A 16,155-nucleotide genomic window follows, 5' to 3' on the forward strand; every position below is an offset into this window, starting at 1 on the left:
AATAATATCGCTGCTATTAATATATTTAGCCGTTTAACAAGATGATGTGGTCGTGTATGGGCGTGTTGACCCGCGTGTAGTTTGCACAGGATCGAAGATTTAATATAACTATATAAGCGCGAATTCCAAAGGCAAAGCGTAAGACGAAGCGAATGTATCATGCGGTTTATTTACATTTTTTAACAATTGAACTTCTATACTGCGATGTGCTTCTGAATTTCGCGATCGAACATTTAGGTTCGCAGGGCATCTAAATGCGAATATGAACAATACGCGAACTGTATTGTTTATGTTCAGAAGCTCTATATTGAAGACTGGCACGTTAACGAGTTAACGCCAGAGCGGCGTTATTTATCAATCTTTATACACGGGATAAAAACATCAGTGTTTACAGGTATATACAACTGATATAACATGCAACTCTGCTATCCTTGTTTGTCCTGTTTCAGACTGAGAATAAGAACAAATTATCTAGTTATGATAAGTACAAGTAATATGAGAAGCTCCCTAAAAAGTTAAAAATCTATACTAGCTAAAAGTTAAGATTGAAAGTGGTCACAAATAAGTGACCTAAACTCTGTAAATTTTTTTGCCAACCTATTTTCTATTGGGAGACGGTTAGAAATATTTTCTCCAGCAAAGCGAAAGCTTTAAATTGTTTTGCAACTTGAAGTTTTACCACAGGGTGCCCGCTTCAGCGTTTGTTATTAAAATATCGCTGTAAAAACCAATGCTGCAAAAATGACAAGAAACGACTTGCCGTTGAATTTAAAAATATATTCGACGAGAAAAATAACTTTCAGTTGAATTTAAAAAGTAAATTCCAAGGTAAATTTGACAACAGTCTACAAGAATTGCATAAGAAAAAATGAAGGCAACTTTGTTATAAACGTACATGAAGTACTTCAGCGTGGAGCCTTAAGCACTGATGTGTTGGACCGCGGGCGCAACAATTATAGGGAGAGAGAGGAAAATAATAAAGGGATGAAACATCAGAATTTGCTTTGTTTCAATGCCTTTTAAAATACATTAATGAACTACAATTATTAGAACAATTGAGCGAAATTTTTACAGTAGTAATCCTTCAAAGGTCGTATAAGTCAAAACAACGGAAATGTTTCTTTGTACATGTAATTTTGCTGTAAAAATATTCCCCTTATTTTCACGATATGTGTTCCGCAAGTAGCCAGGAAACTACGTCATCATCGGATCATCGCCAACTGTTCGGAATACTACGAGAGCTTGCGAGCATTTAACGAAAATCATAACAAAAAATTTGGCGGGAAAGTTCTTCGATATTACCACTGAGCTATATAATAATTCCTGGAGGACCGGCTCCTGATAAGAAAGCAGTGAACTCAATACAACTGGAACGATAACTCCAGTGATAAAGTCTCTAAAATTCTGCGATTGGCTGAAGCCAAATTGAGGAGTCTCGCCAAGCCTCGAGTGCAATGCTTGCGCGCGGACGAAGGTCGAAGCGTGGGGAATGATGTTCGAACAGTGGTTGTTTATGGCGGTTTTGAAAGTTATTTTTCTGTTAAAATTTACCAGTTTGGAATCTAATTTATCCTTTAATATTTGAAGCAAAACTGAAGTCAAAAACCAAGATAGGGAAAGCCGTTTAGATTCTGTGTTGATGGCTTGATAAAGGCAAAGGCGATAAGAAGAGAAAATTGTTCAAGAAATATGGTTGCTTTGGAATTGTAATAATTTTGTTAACGATATACCGACAATCGTGTTTATTAACAAACAGGTATTTAATTGCATTTTTTTTAACAAATTCTTATGACTTAGCAACTGATATTTAAACAATATTATATTGTAAACTTTATTGATTTCTAAAAAGAATCATCTTCGTTAACTGGTGCCTGACGCTCGGATTTCCATTAACCACCGCATTGTTGTATCGCTTTACGTACGTGAAAAGTCTCAAGGTAAAATACCTTTCTGCCGTTAACTTGACAAAGGATGACCGGTGATTTTCTTCTAATAAAATGTCTTCGGATGCCTGTTCGTGGTCTTGAAAGATTTGACGGCTTGAATCCATTAAAAAATGGTTGCAAACTTTCAGAACCAGTTTTTGGTTTAGCTTGCCTTCTCTCGAAATCTGGAAGCCATCTTTGCAGACGTATACTTTGAAAATTTTTTCTGAAAATTCTATTACTCTGTAAACAGACTCTGATGATATTTGCAGACCACCGTTGTTCACAAATAATGTGAATGCTGATGCAGATGCAACTTCATTATGTGGCATTGCGCAGTAATCATGGTCAGGCGTTGCAGGGTTGAAGTGGGAAAGTAGGCATCTCTTGCATGATTCACACGATAGTTTCGGAAGCAGTTTGCGCACGATGTAACCACCAATGTAAAAAAGGACGTTGGAGAGAAACTCAGATGTACTTGGTAAATCCAAGTGACTGCAAAGTAGATCTTCCTCAGGACTCCATTCAAGTTGCGCTGGGTTTTCTGTTGGTGTTTCTTTTAAAGGTGATTTGTGTTTTCGTGTGTGAAAGAATGGAATGATTGTTGTTGAGGAGTCTGAAAATGTCTGACAATTGGCACTTTTTGAGGCAGTTATAGTGTTCCTCAACAGCATTTTCCTCATTGCATACTTCAGTTGCATAGAATTCGGATTGTTATTCCATCCACCATGAGCTCTTATGCATGAAAAAAGGAGTTCTATGTGATCTTGTGAATACTTGTATGTAAGGAAGTATTTGAAAGGATTTCCACCACTAAACATTTCTGTTGTCATATTACTTGTTTATTTAATTGTGGTGACAAAGCCAATGATAAATGTCTTTCTTTGATGTTTTGACAAAAGCCCATTGGTACTGTCACATGTTCTCAAGCCGAGCAAATATTCTGAGGAATGCTTTAAGATTTCTTCCCATGTATCTCTTGATTGAGCACGCAATGGTTGTTTAAATCCAACTGCAACTGGGGTTCGAGAGTTTACAATGTCAAATAATCTGTCCACTAGTCTTACAAATTTAACAGTCCCAGATGAGTTTTGGAATTCTCCAAGTTTCATTGCTTTATCCAAAAATTCTATTGCGTCAGCCACAGACGAGCTGAGAGTTTGGGCTGCTAGTTGGACGTTCATTTTATGCTTCTCAACAGTAGATGTCTTGATGAAAACTTGTTTGCTAATGTGAAACCTTCCTTTTCTTTGATTTTAATGAGTGATGAAAATAGATTCCATGTAATCATATTGTTTTCAGAATCAACAATAGAGCCAAGGTGGGCTAAGGCATTTCTAGCCAATTTAAGCATGTGGCATGGATCCAGTATGGCATACACAACATAGTTCTCAGATGGGTGTTTAAAACTGGTGATCATGGTCTCATACGATGTTGTAAATACGCATCCAAGTTCACGGAACATGGTGAAGTTAACAGCAGTACCATCTGCTGTTACAGAATAAACACGTAATCCAGCTTGAGCCGCCATTATCAATGCTTCCTGGACTAACTTGGCCTGCATTTTCCCAGTCATCTTGTCAGTTAGAAAATGACCTATAGGACATTTCCAGTGACTTCTAGCTCCTACCAAAACAAATACTAGAGCTTCTGATGCAAATTGGTCTGGCTTCTCAGTAGGTATATGTCCATAGTCTATGAACCCCACATATTTATCATTTTTTGAGTCCCATAAAGTTTGCTTTCTAATTGACATTGCATCAATTATCAGACAACAGTCTCTCTTTTCTTGACTAACCAATGCTTCCTTTTTTAGGGATTCAAATGACTCTTTAAAGAATCCTGGATTACACTCAACAACACTGGACTACTTTCTAATAAGAGATGGCTGAGGTAATGGAACAATTGATCTTACATATTCATATGCCTTTTGGGAGTAATGACGTAGCGTTATTGCAAATTCTTTTACAACATCTGAATATCTCCGTCCGCGAGGATCACAGTTAGTGTTATTCTTTGCATCTCTAAAAATTGCGAGTTGTACCCCATTAAATTTGGCTGAAAGTAATTCAGCATCCTCGTGAGAGAGAAGTAGTTGTTGTTTCAAATCTTCTATGATATCTCCCATGGTCTGCTTTTTGCCATCCGTTCTTCTTAATTGTTGTTGCAAACCTATTTTTCTTTTTAGTTTATCCTACTTAGATTTTCTATCTTCTTCTAAATCCTCTATTGTGTTAGCATGTTTGCAGTTAGTATGATCATGGTTAACAACATCAAGATGTGATACAGTTCTCAAAGCTGCCAGGTTACAAGGTGACACTACCTTTTTTCTTATCTTTTTAGGGATGCCGTAGAGAGGGTTACTTGTTGAATTGAATATAGTTGGCACACCTGTTGGTTTTAATCTGCTGGTTCCATTTCCAGATGGGGGAATGATGTAATCTGATTGTGAAAAGTGGTTGCTGCAGATGCATGTATAATGTGTTGCTTTCCACTTTGGCAAAGTTGTTCACTTCGCATATTACCTTTTCCCATTTTTCAAGCAATTTTGGATTGCTCAAAGGGAATCAAAATATATGTATATTTAATTAATTGGTAATATGTGAATGGCATACCTATAAATGCATTGTTTATCATGTTTACTTTATGCTACAGGTTAGCATAATAATTAATTTAATTTACAAAAGTTGAAAACTAATGGCTAGTATAGACTGTATAGTTAAAGCAAATGATTTCTGTATTCATACAATTGCTAAAGTGCACAGATATTTGTGCCTAAATTTTGTCATTAAAAGTCTGTATTTATTTTTAATTGCAAACTTTACCTGTGAAATGCAACCTTTTTTTCATTGCTGCCTGGGTTTTTTCGTTTCTTTTTCACTGATTTTTGCTTACTTTCACAGCATGAAATTACACAAAAAATGGGCATGTTTTTTTTTCATAACCATGTCGAAAAACAGCTATTTTTCACTGCAATTTTAAAATATTATCGTAAATATTTCGCTTTGTTTACACTCTGGATCTCTAAAAAAGGATTGGGTCGAGTCAAATTTAGTATGGTTTTTAATTTTTCGCCAAAAATAACCACAGCAAGACCTTTTCCGTCCGACAGCATCAATTTCCAAGCTTGAAATTTATGTCACATAAAGTTGGTAGTGATTTACGTCCATTTAGGGGGGAAACTTTCGAGGTAACAGTCCCGTATCGTAAATATTGCGTAAGTTTAAACGCGCCGAAAAAAGTTCAACTTTCAACAGAAATAAAATAATCCCTAAAATTCATTTCCTGCCTAGAAAGTGTTTTCTTACTAAAGACCAGGTAAGGTTGAAGCTTTCTAGACTTTATTTAATTTCGATTGTTAGTTTAAGGTATGAGAATCATGCAACGAAAAGGGGGAGGGATTTCGACCTGTGACGTGCAACGGCGGCCACACTGAGCTATAATATATTCCTGGAGGACCGCTCCTAATGTTTTGAAATACAAAAAGTGAAGCAAAAAACATGGCGGATTTTGGCCTTTGCTGACGCCAGATTGACGCCACTGGTTCTTATTTGCAATGGTAGTTACCACTGACCAACCGCGATCCAAAGCATGAAAAAATGCTAGCACCCTCCTGGTTTTCGATAAAAACAGGATTTGGTTTTTACGAAATTTTTTGTTTTTGAACAAAAACATGTATTTTTTTCCTTTTTTGCTGGTTCTTTTCAACTGCAACAAAGAAGCAGCTATTTGCTCTGCTTGTTCCTACCGCAATTTACTCGTTAAAGAGGAAATTTTTGGCGATTTGCACTCAGGTAGAGTTTTAAAAAGGCTTTCGCAATTTTGATGTTTGAACTCTGAACGTCAAGTAAAAAATATAGCTTCGTAGTTCGACGGCTATGACAGATCGGAAAACAGAAATGATATATTTACTAACATTTAATTTGTTTAACTACAACATATTTCTATTAATACTTGTTTATCCATAATATTTTACACTGATTTGAATCCATGTAGTTGTGCCAAAACTCAGGTGTAACCAGATCAATCATCAATGTGTCTATAGCCCATCTTTTGATGAAAAATCATACAAGATATATTAGATCAAAGCATATAAAGGATGCAATAGGAACAAAAATATAATCTGAAGGAGCAAGGTCTGAGAATAACTTGCCTAAATTCACCCACACCTCCAACTGAGGCATCATCATGGCACACTAAATTATCTGTACTAATTTTGTAAACCTTACAGGGTGTATTATAGATACAGTTAATCTCTGACATATCTTTCTTTTTGCAGGGACATAACATAGGGTTTGGTAGATCAAGTGGAGGCATATTATGCAAAATTCTGGAGAACTAAATTGAGACAACCATACTATTATACCCATGAACTACACACATTCTTAAATACAGAAACTGTTTTATTATTTTTACAAATTACAATGTTTTATTAAAAGAAAATAAATATTACAATTGGTAAGGCTTTGTTTTTTCATTTCCAAAGAACCTTTCCAGTCATTGTAGGCTAATCTGGGAGAAGCTGGTAAGCCCCTTTTGCATATAATCAATAATAATTACCATGGCTATCTTAGCCTATAAACATCCCTGGTTCTAATCTTCCTTAATGCAGCCTCTGCATTATCATTTGCAAATATAGAAAAGCATATGACCTGCACAGGGGCCATAATTATTGGTTTTATACCATGGAAAGAGCATGGTCTGTGCAGTCAGACAATTATAGTGCTGACCACTGCATGGTGCTGACTGCTGGAAGCTTTCAATTTAATAGTTCATCCTTATAGGTTTAAGCTAATAAGCTCATCAATATACATGATATATGCTGATATAGTTCAGTACAGAAAAACTATTTCTTCTGGCTAATGAAATCCAGCTAAACAAATAGGCAGGCTACCTTAAGGTAATCTTTTTAGTAGTTGTTCAAACTTCAAACTATACATTTCACTTCTCGTGCTGCCGTCTTTTGGTCAAATATTAAAATATATAAACAACGACATCTATCTAAAGACTGTTAACGAAAAAAAAATGGTGAAATTTTATCTAAAAATGAAATTTATGAATAATATATTTACCTTTAAGTCAACTGCATTTTCGTTTCGGCAAATTTCTTGAAGTTTTATGATTTATCTGTTATTTCTTTCCTGTTTTTGACAGAAGTAACGTGTATACGACTTTGCTATCTTCACAAAAACGTCAAACATATCTGATCAAAAAGTTTTCAGTTCAAAAATATCGACTGACGTTTAAATTTTTTTTGGAAACTATAATAATGAGAACTGAATACTATTTTTAACAAAAACCAGGGAAGAGTGCATATGTAGCGGGCTCAGAATTGAGCCTTAGTCAGTGGTAACTACCATGGCGAATAGGAACCAGTGGCGTCAATCTGGCGTCAGCAAACGCCGAAATCCGCCATGTTTTTTGCTTCACTTTTTGGTCGCGGGCCGGTCCTCCAGGAATTATATTATAGCTCAGTGGGCGGCCATCAGTCTGGCTTCAAGATGGCGGCGGAGTTATCGTTCCAGTTGTATTGAGTTCACTACACTGAGCTATAATATAATTCCTGGAGGACCGGCTCCACTCAGCTATATAATAATTCCTGGAGGACCGGCTCGTGATTTTTCAGTAACTTCGCCGCCATCTTTTTGAAGCCACCAACATGGCGGATTTCGCCCTTCTGCGCAACCGCATAAGCTTTGCTGACGCCACTTGGTTCCTTTTGACCATGGTATTTACCACTGACCAGGCTCAATTTGAGCCCGCTACAGCAATATTCTCCCCCCTGGTTTTTGTAAATAACAATTCTCCCGCCTGGTTTTTATATTTTTTTTTGCCGTGAAATCTTTTTTGTTTTTGAAATGTTTTTCGGTTGTTTTTTTTATATTTTTCGCACTGACATACAATAAAGTTTTATTTTAAGATGAATACAAGTCATACACGCTATTTTTTAGCCAGTGCGGAAACAAATATATTAAAATATGGAAAAATGTGGACAAACTAAAGATTTTAATACTGACACGAACTGACAGGTTTATTTTATTTTCGTAATAATATTTTTGTTATTTATACATTCCAATATGAGAGTTTACAAATGTTTGAATGTTTTGGCACTATCCTCGCATATTTTGAAGACAACTAGGAATTTATGGGCAACAATTTGACTTTTCTAAACCCTGAACTGATGAATTGCAGGAAGTATGTAATCAGTATTCAGTATGTGATGTTGTCTTCAAGACTTTATACCTATGCACAATACAAAATCCAAAGAAACAGAGGCCAAAGCTCAGGCAAAATGCTGGGCAGCTGACTAATACTTAGTGCAGCAATATAGTTTCAACCAAGAATCATATTTGCATAATATACTTTTCATTCAAGTCATCAACTTGTACCCTAATAAACCTTAATAGGCTTTAAAAGTTTTCAGCATTCTCTAATTGCATCCCTGGACCCTTGGTCATAGTAAAGAATAACATTTATCCCTCCATAGGCTCCACTGATTAGCCTAATGAATATAACCCCTTTGGAGGTTGATACCATAAACAGAAAATTACAAAAGTTGCTGCAGATTAAAGACACACTGCTCAGGCAATGCATGTTTATATTTATTTCATTAATTAATAAATATGACAAATGGTATATGAAAACACCAGCCAACAACAAAATCAGATAACATGGAAATGAAGAATAACAATGCACAGTCATAAAATGCATGAACTTTATCCTGAAAATAAAAATGGAGATATGATCAAGATTAATTTATTCACAAGGTACAAGAAGCTAAAAAATAAATTAAGAGCTGTGACAATTGATCATTTCACTTTGGATTTGACAAGGTAAACAAGATAATATATTAACTAGGCTTTAACAGGGCTCACTATCAGAGGTTGGAATTTTACACTGTTTACAGCAACTTATTATTTTGTATCAGCACCCTCAGATCATGTTAATTGATGTTGGGTGGGATCAATAGAAGAGTGACTATAGTAGACTCACTGGGGGAATGGTTTACCTATTAACATTGATGTTTGCTATCATGAAAACAACTTAGACCAAACTCAAAAGATTGACACTGCCAGGAATTTTAACTTTCCCCCGACACAAGTTAAGAAAATATGATAAAATTTGGGTATATAACATTGCATTGACAGCACTGTAATTTACCAAAGGCTGTTTGTACGACACGTTTTGATGGATTTATTGTCTCAGAGGCTTTGGTAATCAGTTTATACTATAGTCCAAACTCGAAGGCCAAAAACGAAATTGTTTATAGTAAAAAAAGTTGAAAAACGGCTTACCTGGATTTTATAATATAAGGGCAAAATGAGAAAATTCACTCTACCGATAAGTGAATTAAGCCATTCACAACGTCAGACGCAGAGCACGAAGCTACGTGTCCTTTCCATTTGTTGAACAGGGAAAAGAGAAACGCTTTTATCCATTTTATATGAAAAACAAAGAAATATATACGGAAAGCTGAAAATATTTTCGTAAAAATCGGGAGGGTGATGGACACAGTTTTTCACCTTTCGCGGTATGTCAGTGGTAACTACCATGAGCAAAAGGAACCAAGTGGCGTCAGCAAAGCTCAAAATCCGCCATCTTAGTGGCTTCACTTTTTTGACAGGAGCCGGTCCTCCAGGAATTATTATATAGCTCAGTGACCGGCTCCTAATGTTTTGAACACTGAGCTATATAATAATTCCTGGAGGACCGGTTCGTCATTTTTCGGTAACTTCGCCGCCATCTTTTTGCACAAAAAAACATGGCGGATTTTGCCTTCTGCGCAGTGCGCAGAAGTTTTGCTGACGCCATATGGTCCCCTTTGCCCAGGGTAATTACCACTGACCAGGCTCAAATCTGAGCCCGCTACAAGAGATGCTCCCCCCTGGTTTATCTAAACAACAGTATTTCCCCCCTGTTTTTTTTATGAATATCTTTTTTGCCGTGAAACATGCTGGAAACCTGGTTGTTTTGTATTTTTCGATTTATTTTTGTGCTACAAAGCGTTGCAATAAGGCGTTTATTTCAGTTCTATACAATCGTGGACGCTGTTTTGCCAATGCCAGAGAAAATTAATATTAAAACGTAAAAAAAATTGTGGACGAAGGATTTTTATGTACAATTAGCTGACAGGTTATTTTATTTATTTTAATATTCATTTTCATTATTCATACATTCCTGTATAAAATTTTTGAAAATACTTTAATATTTTTCGAGTCTTGTCAGAAATTTGGATTATCTTTCGGATATCAATCGGCGACTAAAGGTTAACGGCAGAAAATATGTTGTTATGCGATGTTTTCCTTCGAACATCATGCTTATGCATATCAGCCCATAACTCAAGGAAAAAAAGGCCAAACCTCATGCAAGATGCTGGGCGGCTGATTATATAGTAATAGTACTTCAAAACATATTTGCATAGGATATTTTCATTCAGGTCATTATAGCTAGCCAGTTACCAACATGAGCTCCACTTCTAAATTTATTATATCAATAAATTCTTAAACACATCCGAAATTACTAAAACAATAATTTCGCGACGCGTGGCCGAGCATTATGAAACGGAAAGAAACTGGGTCAAAACCAGTGAACTCAAATAAAACTGGAACGCTCACTCTATGACTTTCCCTCATTGATGAGTGAAGCCAAGATGGCGGATCATGAAGCCTTTCTTGTAGGTATGATCCAGGCCTCTGGCGCGGAAACTTCAAAGGAAAAATCAGAATTCCCGACAAAATTTCCGCGTGGAGGCATGGATCATACCTACAAGAAAGGCTTCATGATCCGCCATCTTGGCTTCAAACTTCCGGCAGAGTGAGCGTTCCAGTTTAATTTCAGTTCACTGGTCAAAACCAACTCAAATCTTTCACAATGGCGGAGAATTTTGAAAGGGCTGCCAATGCTCGCAAGAAGAAACTCCCTTCCATGGATTGTCTTATTAGGCAAGGTAATGATATTTTAGAAAAGCGAAAAAAGAGAAGAAAGCCTATTCATTATGAGTATAGCACGGATCCAAAAACTGGCCAACGGAGTTGCAAAAATACTTACAATCCAAAGTATTATAATCGCGATGATACCGCCTCTAGTTCAAGATCAAAAAACTTAGAGGAACACAGCGATAATATTTTCCAAGGTATGCTTCTGTTTGTAACATTTTACACAGAACCTACGCCAGATAGGTCCCATCATTCGGATGATTTATTATTTTGTCACTTTTTACGTAGAACAAGAACCACCAGAAGTAAGTTTATTGGATCGTGAATCAGATATGGATGTAACGACAAACGCTGTAGAGGGTATGGATCTAATAAATATGTACAATTACAACAGCTAAAAATGCTGTGAAGTTTTTAATCCGCTTTGTTGACATTTTGAACCGCTATTGTAAAATATGATGTGCTAAAAGTCAATATTTATTATCTAAACAAGTTCGTATAGCTTTGTGTCCTCTGTGACTACTGACTAGACATTATACACATGCTGCCACATTGCTAGATTGGCTGTGTGCAGGGAAGATTGTGACTCATCATTCACACATATTGCAAACTTTCCAATATGGATACTGTTTATGCATTTATATATGGAATTTAAAGACCCTGCTACTTTACAAAACTTGGTTTATCGAATGTATATTAAACTTAATGTGGTAATATGGTGTACAATGATTTTGTGGCATTCTACCTAGCAGCTCATTTTTAAGCAGTATCATCGATTTTGTTTAGATGTGACAATGAATGATATCCTTGAAGAAGCAAAAGGATTATTATGTAACTGGAAATGTGGTGGTCAGCAAAAAAACGAACCTGGCATGAAAGACAAAATTCCCTTTATGAAAGCTGGAGGAAGTCAGAAGTAGTTTAATCGAAGTTTTGCTGCAAACTAAATTTTCCATTGGCATTTTTGATGAATTGTTATGCGAAAGCTGTAAAGATGGCCATGGCAGTTATTGGATGTCAAGACTGCATTTCACATAGATATGTCTGTGGGGATTGTGATGAGGAGAACCATAAGAACCATCCATTTCATGATCGAGATGCAATTTTGAATGGTTTTCATGAACCTATTCCTCCAACAGCCTCAATTAACAGCAAACTGGAATGGATTACTGTTGGTAAATATTATAGCATGGCTAAAAAGATGTAACTTATACCTTGTGTCAAAAGGTGCATTGTGACCGTGATACTCTCAAGATGCTCTTTAAATATGAAATTTAGCATGATCTATTTAGCATTTATGTCAAACCTAAAGTTCATTTTACATGAGTAAATATTCATTGGCAAATTTTCTCATAAAAAATTTTATTAGGTCTTTTTCAAATAAAGAAACACAGAAACATATTTGTCACATGAAATTTGTAAAAAAAATTGACCAGTCAGTATTATCTTTGTATTATCTCAGCATCTTTGTGAAACTCTAGGTGTGAGATAATGTTTTCCCTTGGTAGGAAAGTTCTGCCATTTTTAGAGGGTTCTTCAAACAGTTTCTGAAAATATATGAATTGTCTATGTATTTTTTAGAACGGTCCCTTCCATTTGGTGATGTTATTGTCCCACATGCCTATTTCCTTGCAATATTTTATATGATGAGAAGGGTATGGGTTGCATTGCTGTAACATTGAAAGGTATGCTATTTTAGTTGTCTTTTTTATTCACAAAAACATTGTCTTTCTGAAATAGATTCTATAGTTTTATACTGTAGCTATAAATGATACATTATGTAGGCTGAACCTAGCTCCTGCAAGATTCAAACCAGATGATGCTATTCAGATAGGCTTTATAGGCCAAATGTTGATCTCTATCATGGAACTCAAAACTTATATTTTTGTGCTAATTGGTTAAATATTTATTATTATATCTTCAGGTAGATTCGACATTAGTCACACAAAATATGAATGTAAACAATGTGACAATGTTATTTCATCAACCCCATGTTTTAATACAGCTGGGGTTTTGGCCTGGAACTATTCGTGACATGACATATGTATTTCACCAAGATCTCTTTCATTTCTGGGATAATTTACAGAAGATTGTTCCTGGAATTTCTCAAAATAGTTTTGTGAAATCACTAGAAATGTTTTCGATACAAAAAGGGCGGGTACGTTTAAACCAACTTCTAAGTATCAACTTCAATGTATCGCTTCATGCAAAAAATGGAATCCTGTTCTTTTATGATTATGTTTGCTAATTGCCTCAGTAGTTAAATAGTTGTACAGATATTAGTTTGATGTATCTTTCTCTATCTTTTATATAGATGGGAACAATTAACAGCAAAACATTTGGTAGCTCTTTTCGTGAATGGAAATATTGCCAATATGAATTGAACAAACTACGGCATATTAACTGGATGGAGTGCCCTGCATGTGAACAGCAGCAACACTCCGTTCACATGGATGGTAACATGAAACTTTATCGGTACAAATCTGCTGGGATGTAAGTACATTTTGTACACTGAATCACAGACGATGCATTGCAGGAATGCACTAGCTTGGAGGGAAATCGTCAGCTCATATACAACTGAAATGCGTCTTGTATATCACCTAGAAAGAGTTTCAAAGTTATTTCATCATATGTATGTTTTAAAGAGGATAAATTGAAATTATTTAGCAGGAAAAGAGATTGCTACTATGGAGATGCTTTTATTGCTTCAAATGAAAAAGTTCAACATCATCTCTGTAAAATTTACAAAAAAGGAAAGGAAAAGGTATTGTTACAATTTGTCTTCTCAAACAATACGAATTTTCGTTTACCTCAAAACAATTATAGAACAATAGTCCCATTAAATATCAATGTGTGACATTTGGTGTGGGAAGTTTCTGACCGTAATGCTATGATTTGTAACAAATATTTAGATTATTTTTATACCAAGTGGATCTACTGTACGTATAAAAATAATCTAAAATCGAGCTGTTTCAATTCGGCTATACTTTACCCTAGGTCACAGATGATTCTAAGTGTGGCGATTCTATTTGGCATGCTGCTGGAAATACTTTGAAGAAAAAGAAAATTGTTGATGAAACTGGGCTAGAAATTGCTGGCTGTCGTCACAGTGTTGCCCAGCATGCAGTTAGCATGAAGCACGGAGAAGTGTATGGCTATGCACATTATATGCAAAAGGAATATTACCTTCGTCGTACAACACAATTCTTCTGGTATGATGTCATCTGCAAGTATTGGCCTTGGCTGTGTAAAAATGATGTAACCACATCTCAAAAGATGAAACCTGCTCTTTCCGTAATGCATGCCAAAGCACATGCTTGGTATTGCCAGGTAAATTTCCTTGTGCTTATTATATTTCGTACGTGGCAAGTGTGCAGTCAAGTGCAGTGTCCATTGTGTAATCTTTTTTGCAGGTTATTTGGGGAGGGCGATGGCAAGATGGCGCTTCTGCAACAACAGGAGAGGAAGTAGAACAGATTAACAGTCATTTCTCGCGGTTAGGGTGCACTACCAAGCATATGTTACCTGAAGGTAAGCATGTGCAATAAAATTATCAAACCAGTTAAACGTTTAATTCTGATGTATGCATACATAGGACGAGAGGAATTGCTGACTGAACATGCACTGGAGTGGAATAAAAGAAAAATAACCAAACTGTCAAGTATTCTTGCGAAAAGATATACAAAAGTTATTAATTTTTCTATTTTTTACCTAATAGTAATAGTAACTATACCATAACAAGGGAAACCATAACAAGGGAAATTTCGTTTTAGACCAATCAGTAAGTTTGTTTACATTTTCAGTAACCCAATCAGAATAATCATCATTTTACATGATGTATTAAAAATTTAGGCATTCTGATTGGCTTAGCCTAAAAAGTGTAAGCAAATATGCCGAATAGTTTAAAACGAAATCCCCCCTTGTCACATAACATAGCTACAAATACTTTGCCAAATCCGTTTCGGTAGTTTTCGTCAAAAAATAAGACAGAAACAAATTTATTAAAAAAAAAGGTGTGGGTAGAAATTTAAAGCGTGGAGGATTGAAAAATATGTAGATGCAATGCAAATTTCCCATGCACGGAAAGGGGAGTACTGAAATGTATAATCTTCTCTTGGAAAAATAATAATGTGTTCTGTACTTTTATATGCATGGTTCTAGGCTAAAGATAAAACCGCCATCATGCAGAAAGAATTAGAAAGCATGTCAGAGAAACTTGAGTGTGATCCAACAACATTACAGAAATGGAAAGAAGATATATTTGACGCTGCTAAACGTACGTATAGAATTTTGTGTAGTTTTGTTCAGTTTACATGCAGTACATGATACTGTGGCGAATCTATTATTATAAATAATAAAACTAAAAACGTTAGGTATGCTCTTCTCAGAATGCGATGTCTTGGTGTAATTTTTTCGTGCAATGACGACGTGTTTCTTTTTTCTCTTTCAAATTTATGTCAGTGGATGAAAAATCGAGAAATAAAAGATATTCCATAACTCCGGAGGAAATGAAATACATATGTCATTTGCTCACATTAGATGTGTTAACGCCAAAAGAGAAGGCCTTGTTTGACGTTGCTGAAAAGATTTATAAGGAAAAATCTAAACAGTTTCAGCCCAAGATCTGTCGCAATTATTCCTTTGGTGAAGGTGTTTTAAAAAATAAATCTTTGGAATATTTGAGATACAATATGGAATTCCATCATAACGCGATCTCTCATCTGGCATTTAACATTGCAAAACTTGCAGGTGGTTCTACATTTAATAGCTACATTTTCAGTGTCTCTTCCTTTATTTCAGTAGTAACATTTAAAGCCAACGTTTCCGTGCGAGTAAAACACCCATAAAAAACGAAACCGCGGAAAATTAGCCTCCACATGCGGGATAAAGGGAAGGTAACATTTTAACCAAATATTATTTTCTTCAAGATTCTTCGAAGCAACGAAATAAGTTAAGGAGAAAGATCAGCAAAGAGAAAGAGAGTATCCATTCTTTGATTTCAAATTATAATCGAATTGCAGACGAACCGCTAAGCAACATAGAAGAAATTTTAAATGGAAAGTTTCCATGGAATTCTTTCCATGGACTTGCATGATGAACAGTTTATATATTCTAACAACCATGCAGTGATTTTGGTGGAAAACACATTAAATTAACCAGCAATTTGTCTCTTAAAGCATCATTTTCGCCTCTTAAGTTTGGCGCAGAAATTACCTTCAACCCATTTTATAGAAATGACCTTCTATCCATTTTCTTCCACGTTGAAAGAAAATTTAGAAGAAATGTTTAACATT

General features: G+C 35.6%; 2 protein-coding genes and 1 long non-coding RNA gene across 6 annotated transcripts; all 3 read left to right on the top strand.

The window, feature by feature from the left end:
* Positions 1-1,487: 1,487 nt before the first annotated feature.
* LOC114542751 lies at positions 1,488-4,625 on the top strand. Its single transcript, XR_003689747.1, has 3 exons — positions 1,488-1,756; positions 3,742-3,818; positions 4,269-4,625. It is a non-coding gene; the product is annotated as an uncharacterized LOC114542751 (long non-coding RNA).
* A 5,785-nt stretch (positions 4,626-10,410) lies between these two features.
* On the top strand, positions 10,411-11,781 carry LOC114542742. The gene is made up of 4 exons (XM_028562211.1): positions 10,411-10,509; positions 10,779-11,058; positions 11,150-11,221; positions 11,648-11,781. Exons 2-4 carry the CDS (start codon positions 10,797-10,799, stop codon positions 11,779-11,781), a joined length of 468 nt encoding a protein of 155 aa, XP_028418012.1. The 5' UTR covers positions 10,411-10,509; positions 10,779-10,796.
* Positions 11,782-12,472: 691 nt separating this feature from the next.
* On the top strand, positions 12,473-16,073 carry LOC114542745. 4 transcript variants are annotated; one of them, XM_028562216.1, is made up of 10 exons: positions 12,473-12,546; positions 12,948-13,019; positions 13,176-13,354; positions 13,529-13,625; positions 13,859-14,191; positions 14,275-14,392; positions 14,457-14,548; positions 15,023-15,137; positions 15,323-15,610; positions 15,790-16,073. In XM_028562216.1, the coding sequence occupies exons 2-10, from the start codon at positions 12,996-12,998 to the stop codon at positions 15,954-15,956; spliced, it is 1,413 nt and encodes a 470-aa protein (XP_028418017.1). In that variant the 5' UTR covers positions 12,473-12,546; positions 12,948-12,995; the 3' UTR covers positions 15,957-16,073. The 4 variants fall into 4 exon arrangements, with proteins under 4 accessions (XP_028418017.1, XP_028418014.1, XP_028418015.1 ...); XM_028562213.1 differs by lacking the exon at positions 12,473-12,546 and having other exon boundaries at positions 12,853-13,019; XM_028562214.1 differs by lacking the exon at positions 12,473-12,546 and having other exon boundaries at positions 12,853-13,019; positions 13,532-13,625.
* The last annotated feature ends 82 nt before the right edge of the window (positions 16,074-16,155 follow it).

This window comes from Dendronephthya gigantea, unplaced genomic scaffold, assembly GCF_004324835.1.
Source record: "Dendronephthya gigantea isolate DGI-Jeju-01 unplaced genomic scaffold, DenGig_1.0 000387F, whole genome shotgun sequence".
Lineage (NCBI taxonomy): Eukaryota > Metazoa > Cnidaria > Anthozoa > Malacalcyonacea > Nephtheidae > Dendronephthya > Dendronephthya gigantea.

Bases quoted from the DNA above. Each gene is read 5' to 3' on its own strand.
- LOC114542745 (XM_028562213.1), top strand. From the start codon at position 12,897: ATGACATATGTATTTCACCAAGATCTCTTTCATTTCTGGGATAATTTA. The intron at 13,626-13,858 runs GTATTGTTACAA...ACTTTACCCTAG, and splicing joins ACAAAAAAGGAAAGGAAAAG to GTCACAGATGATTCTAAGTG. The intron at 14,393-14,456 runs GTAAGCATGTGC...ATGCATACATAG, and splicing joins CAAGCATATGTTACCTGAAG to GACGAGAGGAATTGCTGACT.
- LOC114542742 (XM_028562211.1), top strand. From the start codon at position 10,797: ATGGCGGAGAATTTTGAAAGGGCTGCCAATGCTCGCAAGAAGAAACTC. The intron at 11,059-11,149 runs GTATGCTTCTGT...CTTTTTACGTAG, and splicing joins CAGCGATAATATTTTCCAAG to AACAAGAACCACCAGAAGTA. The intron at 11,222-11,647 runs GTATGGATCTAA...GATTTTGTTTAG, and splicing joins AACGACAAACGCTGTAGAGG to ATGTGACAATGAATGATATC.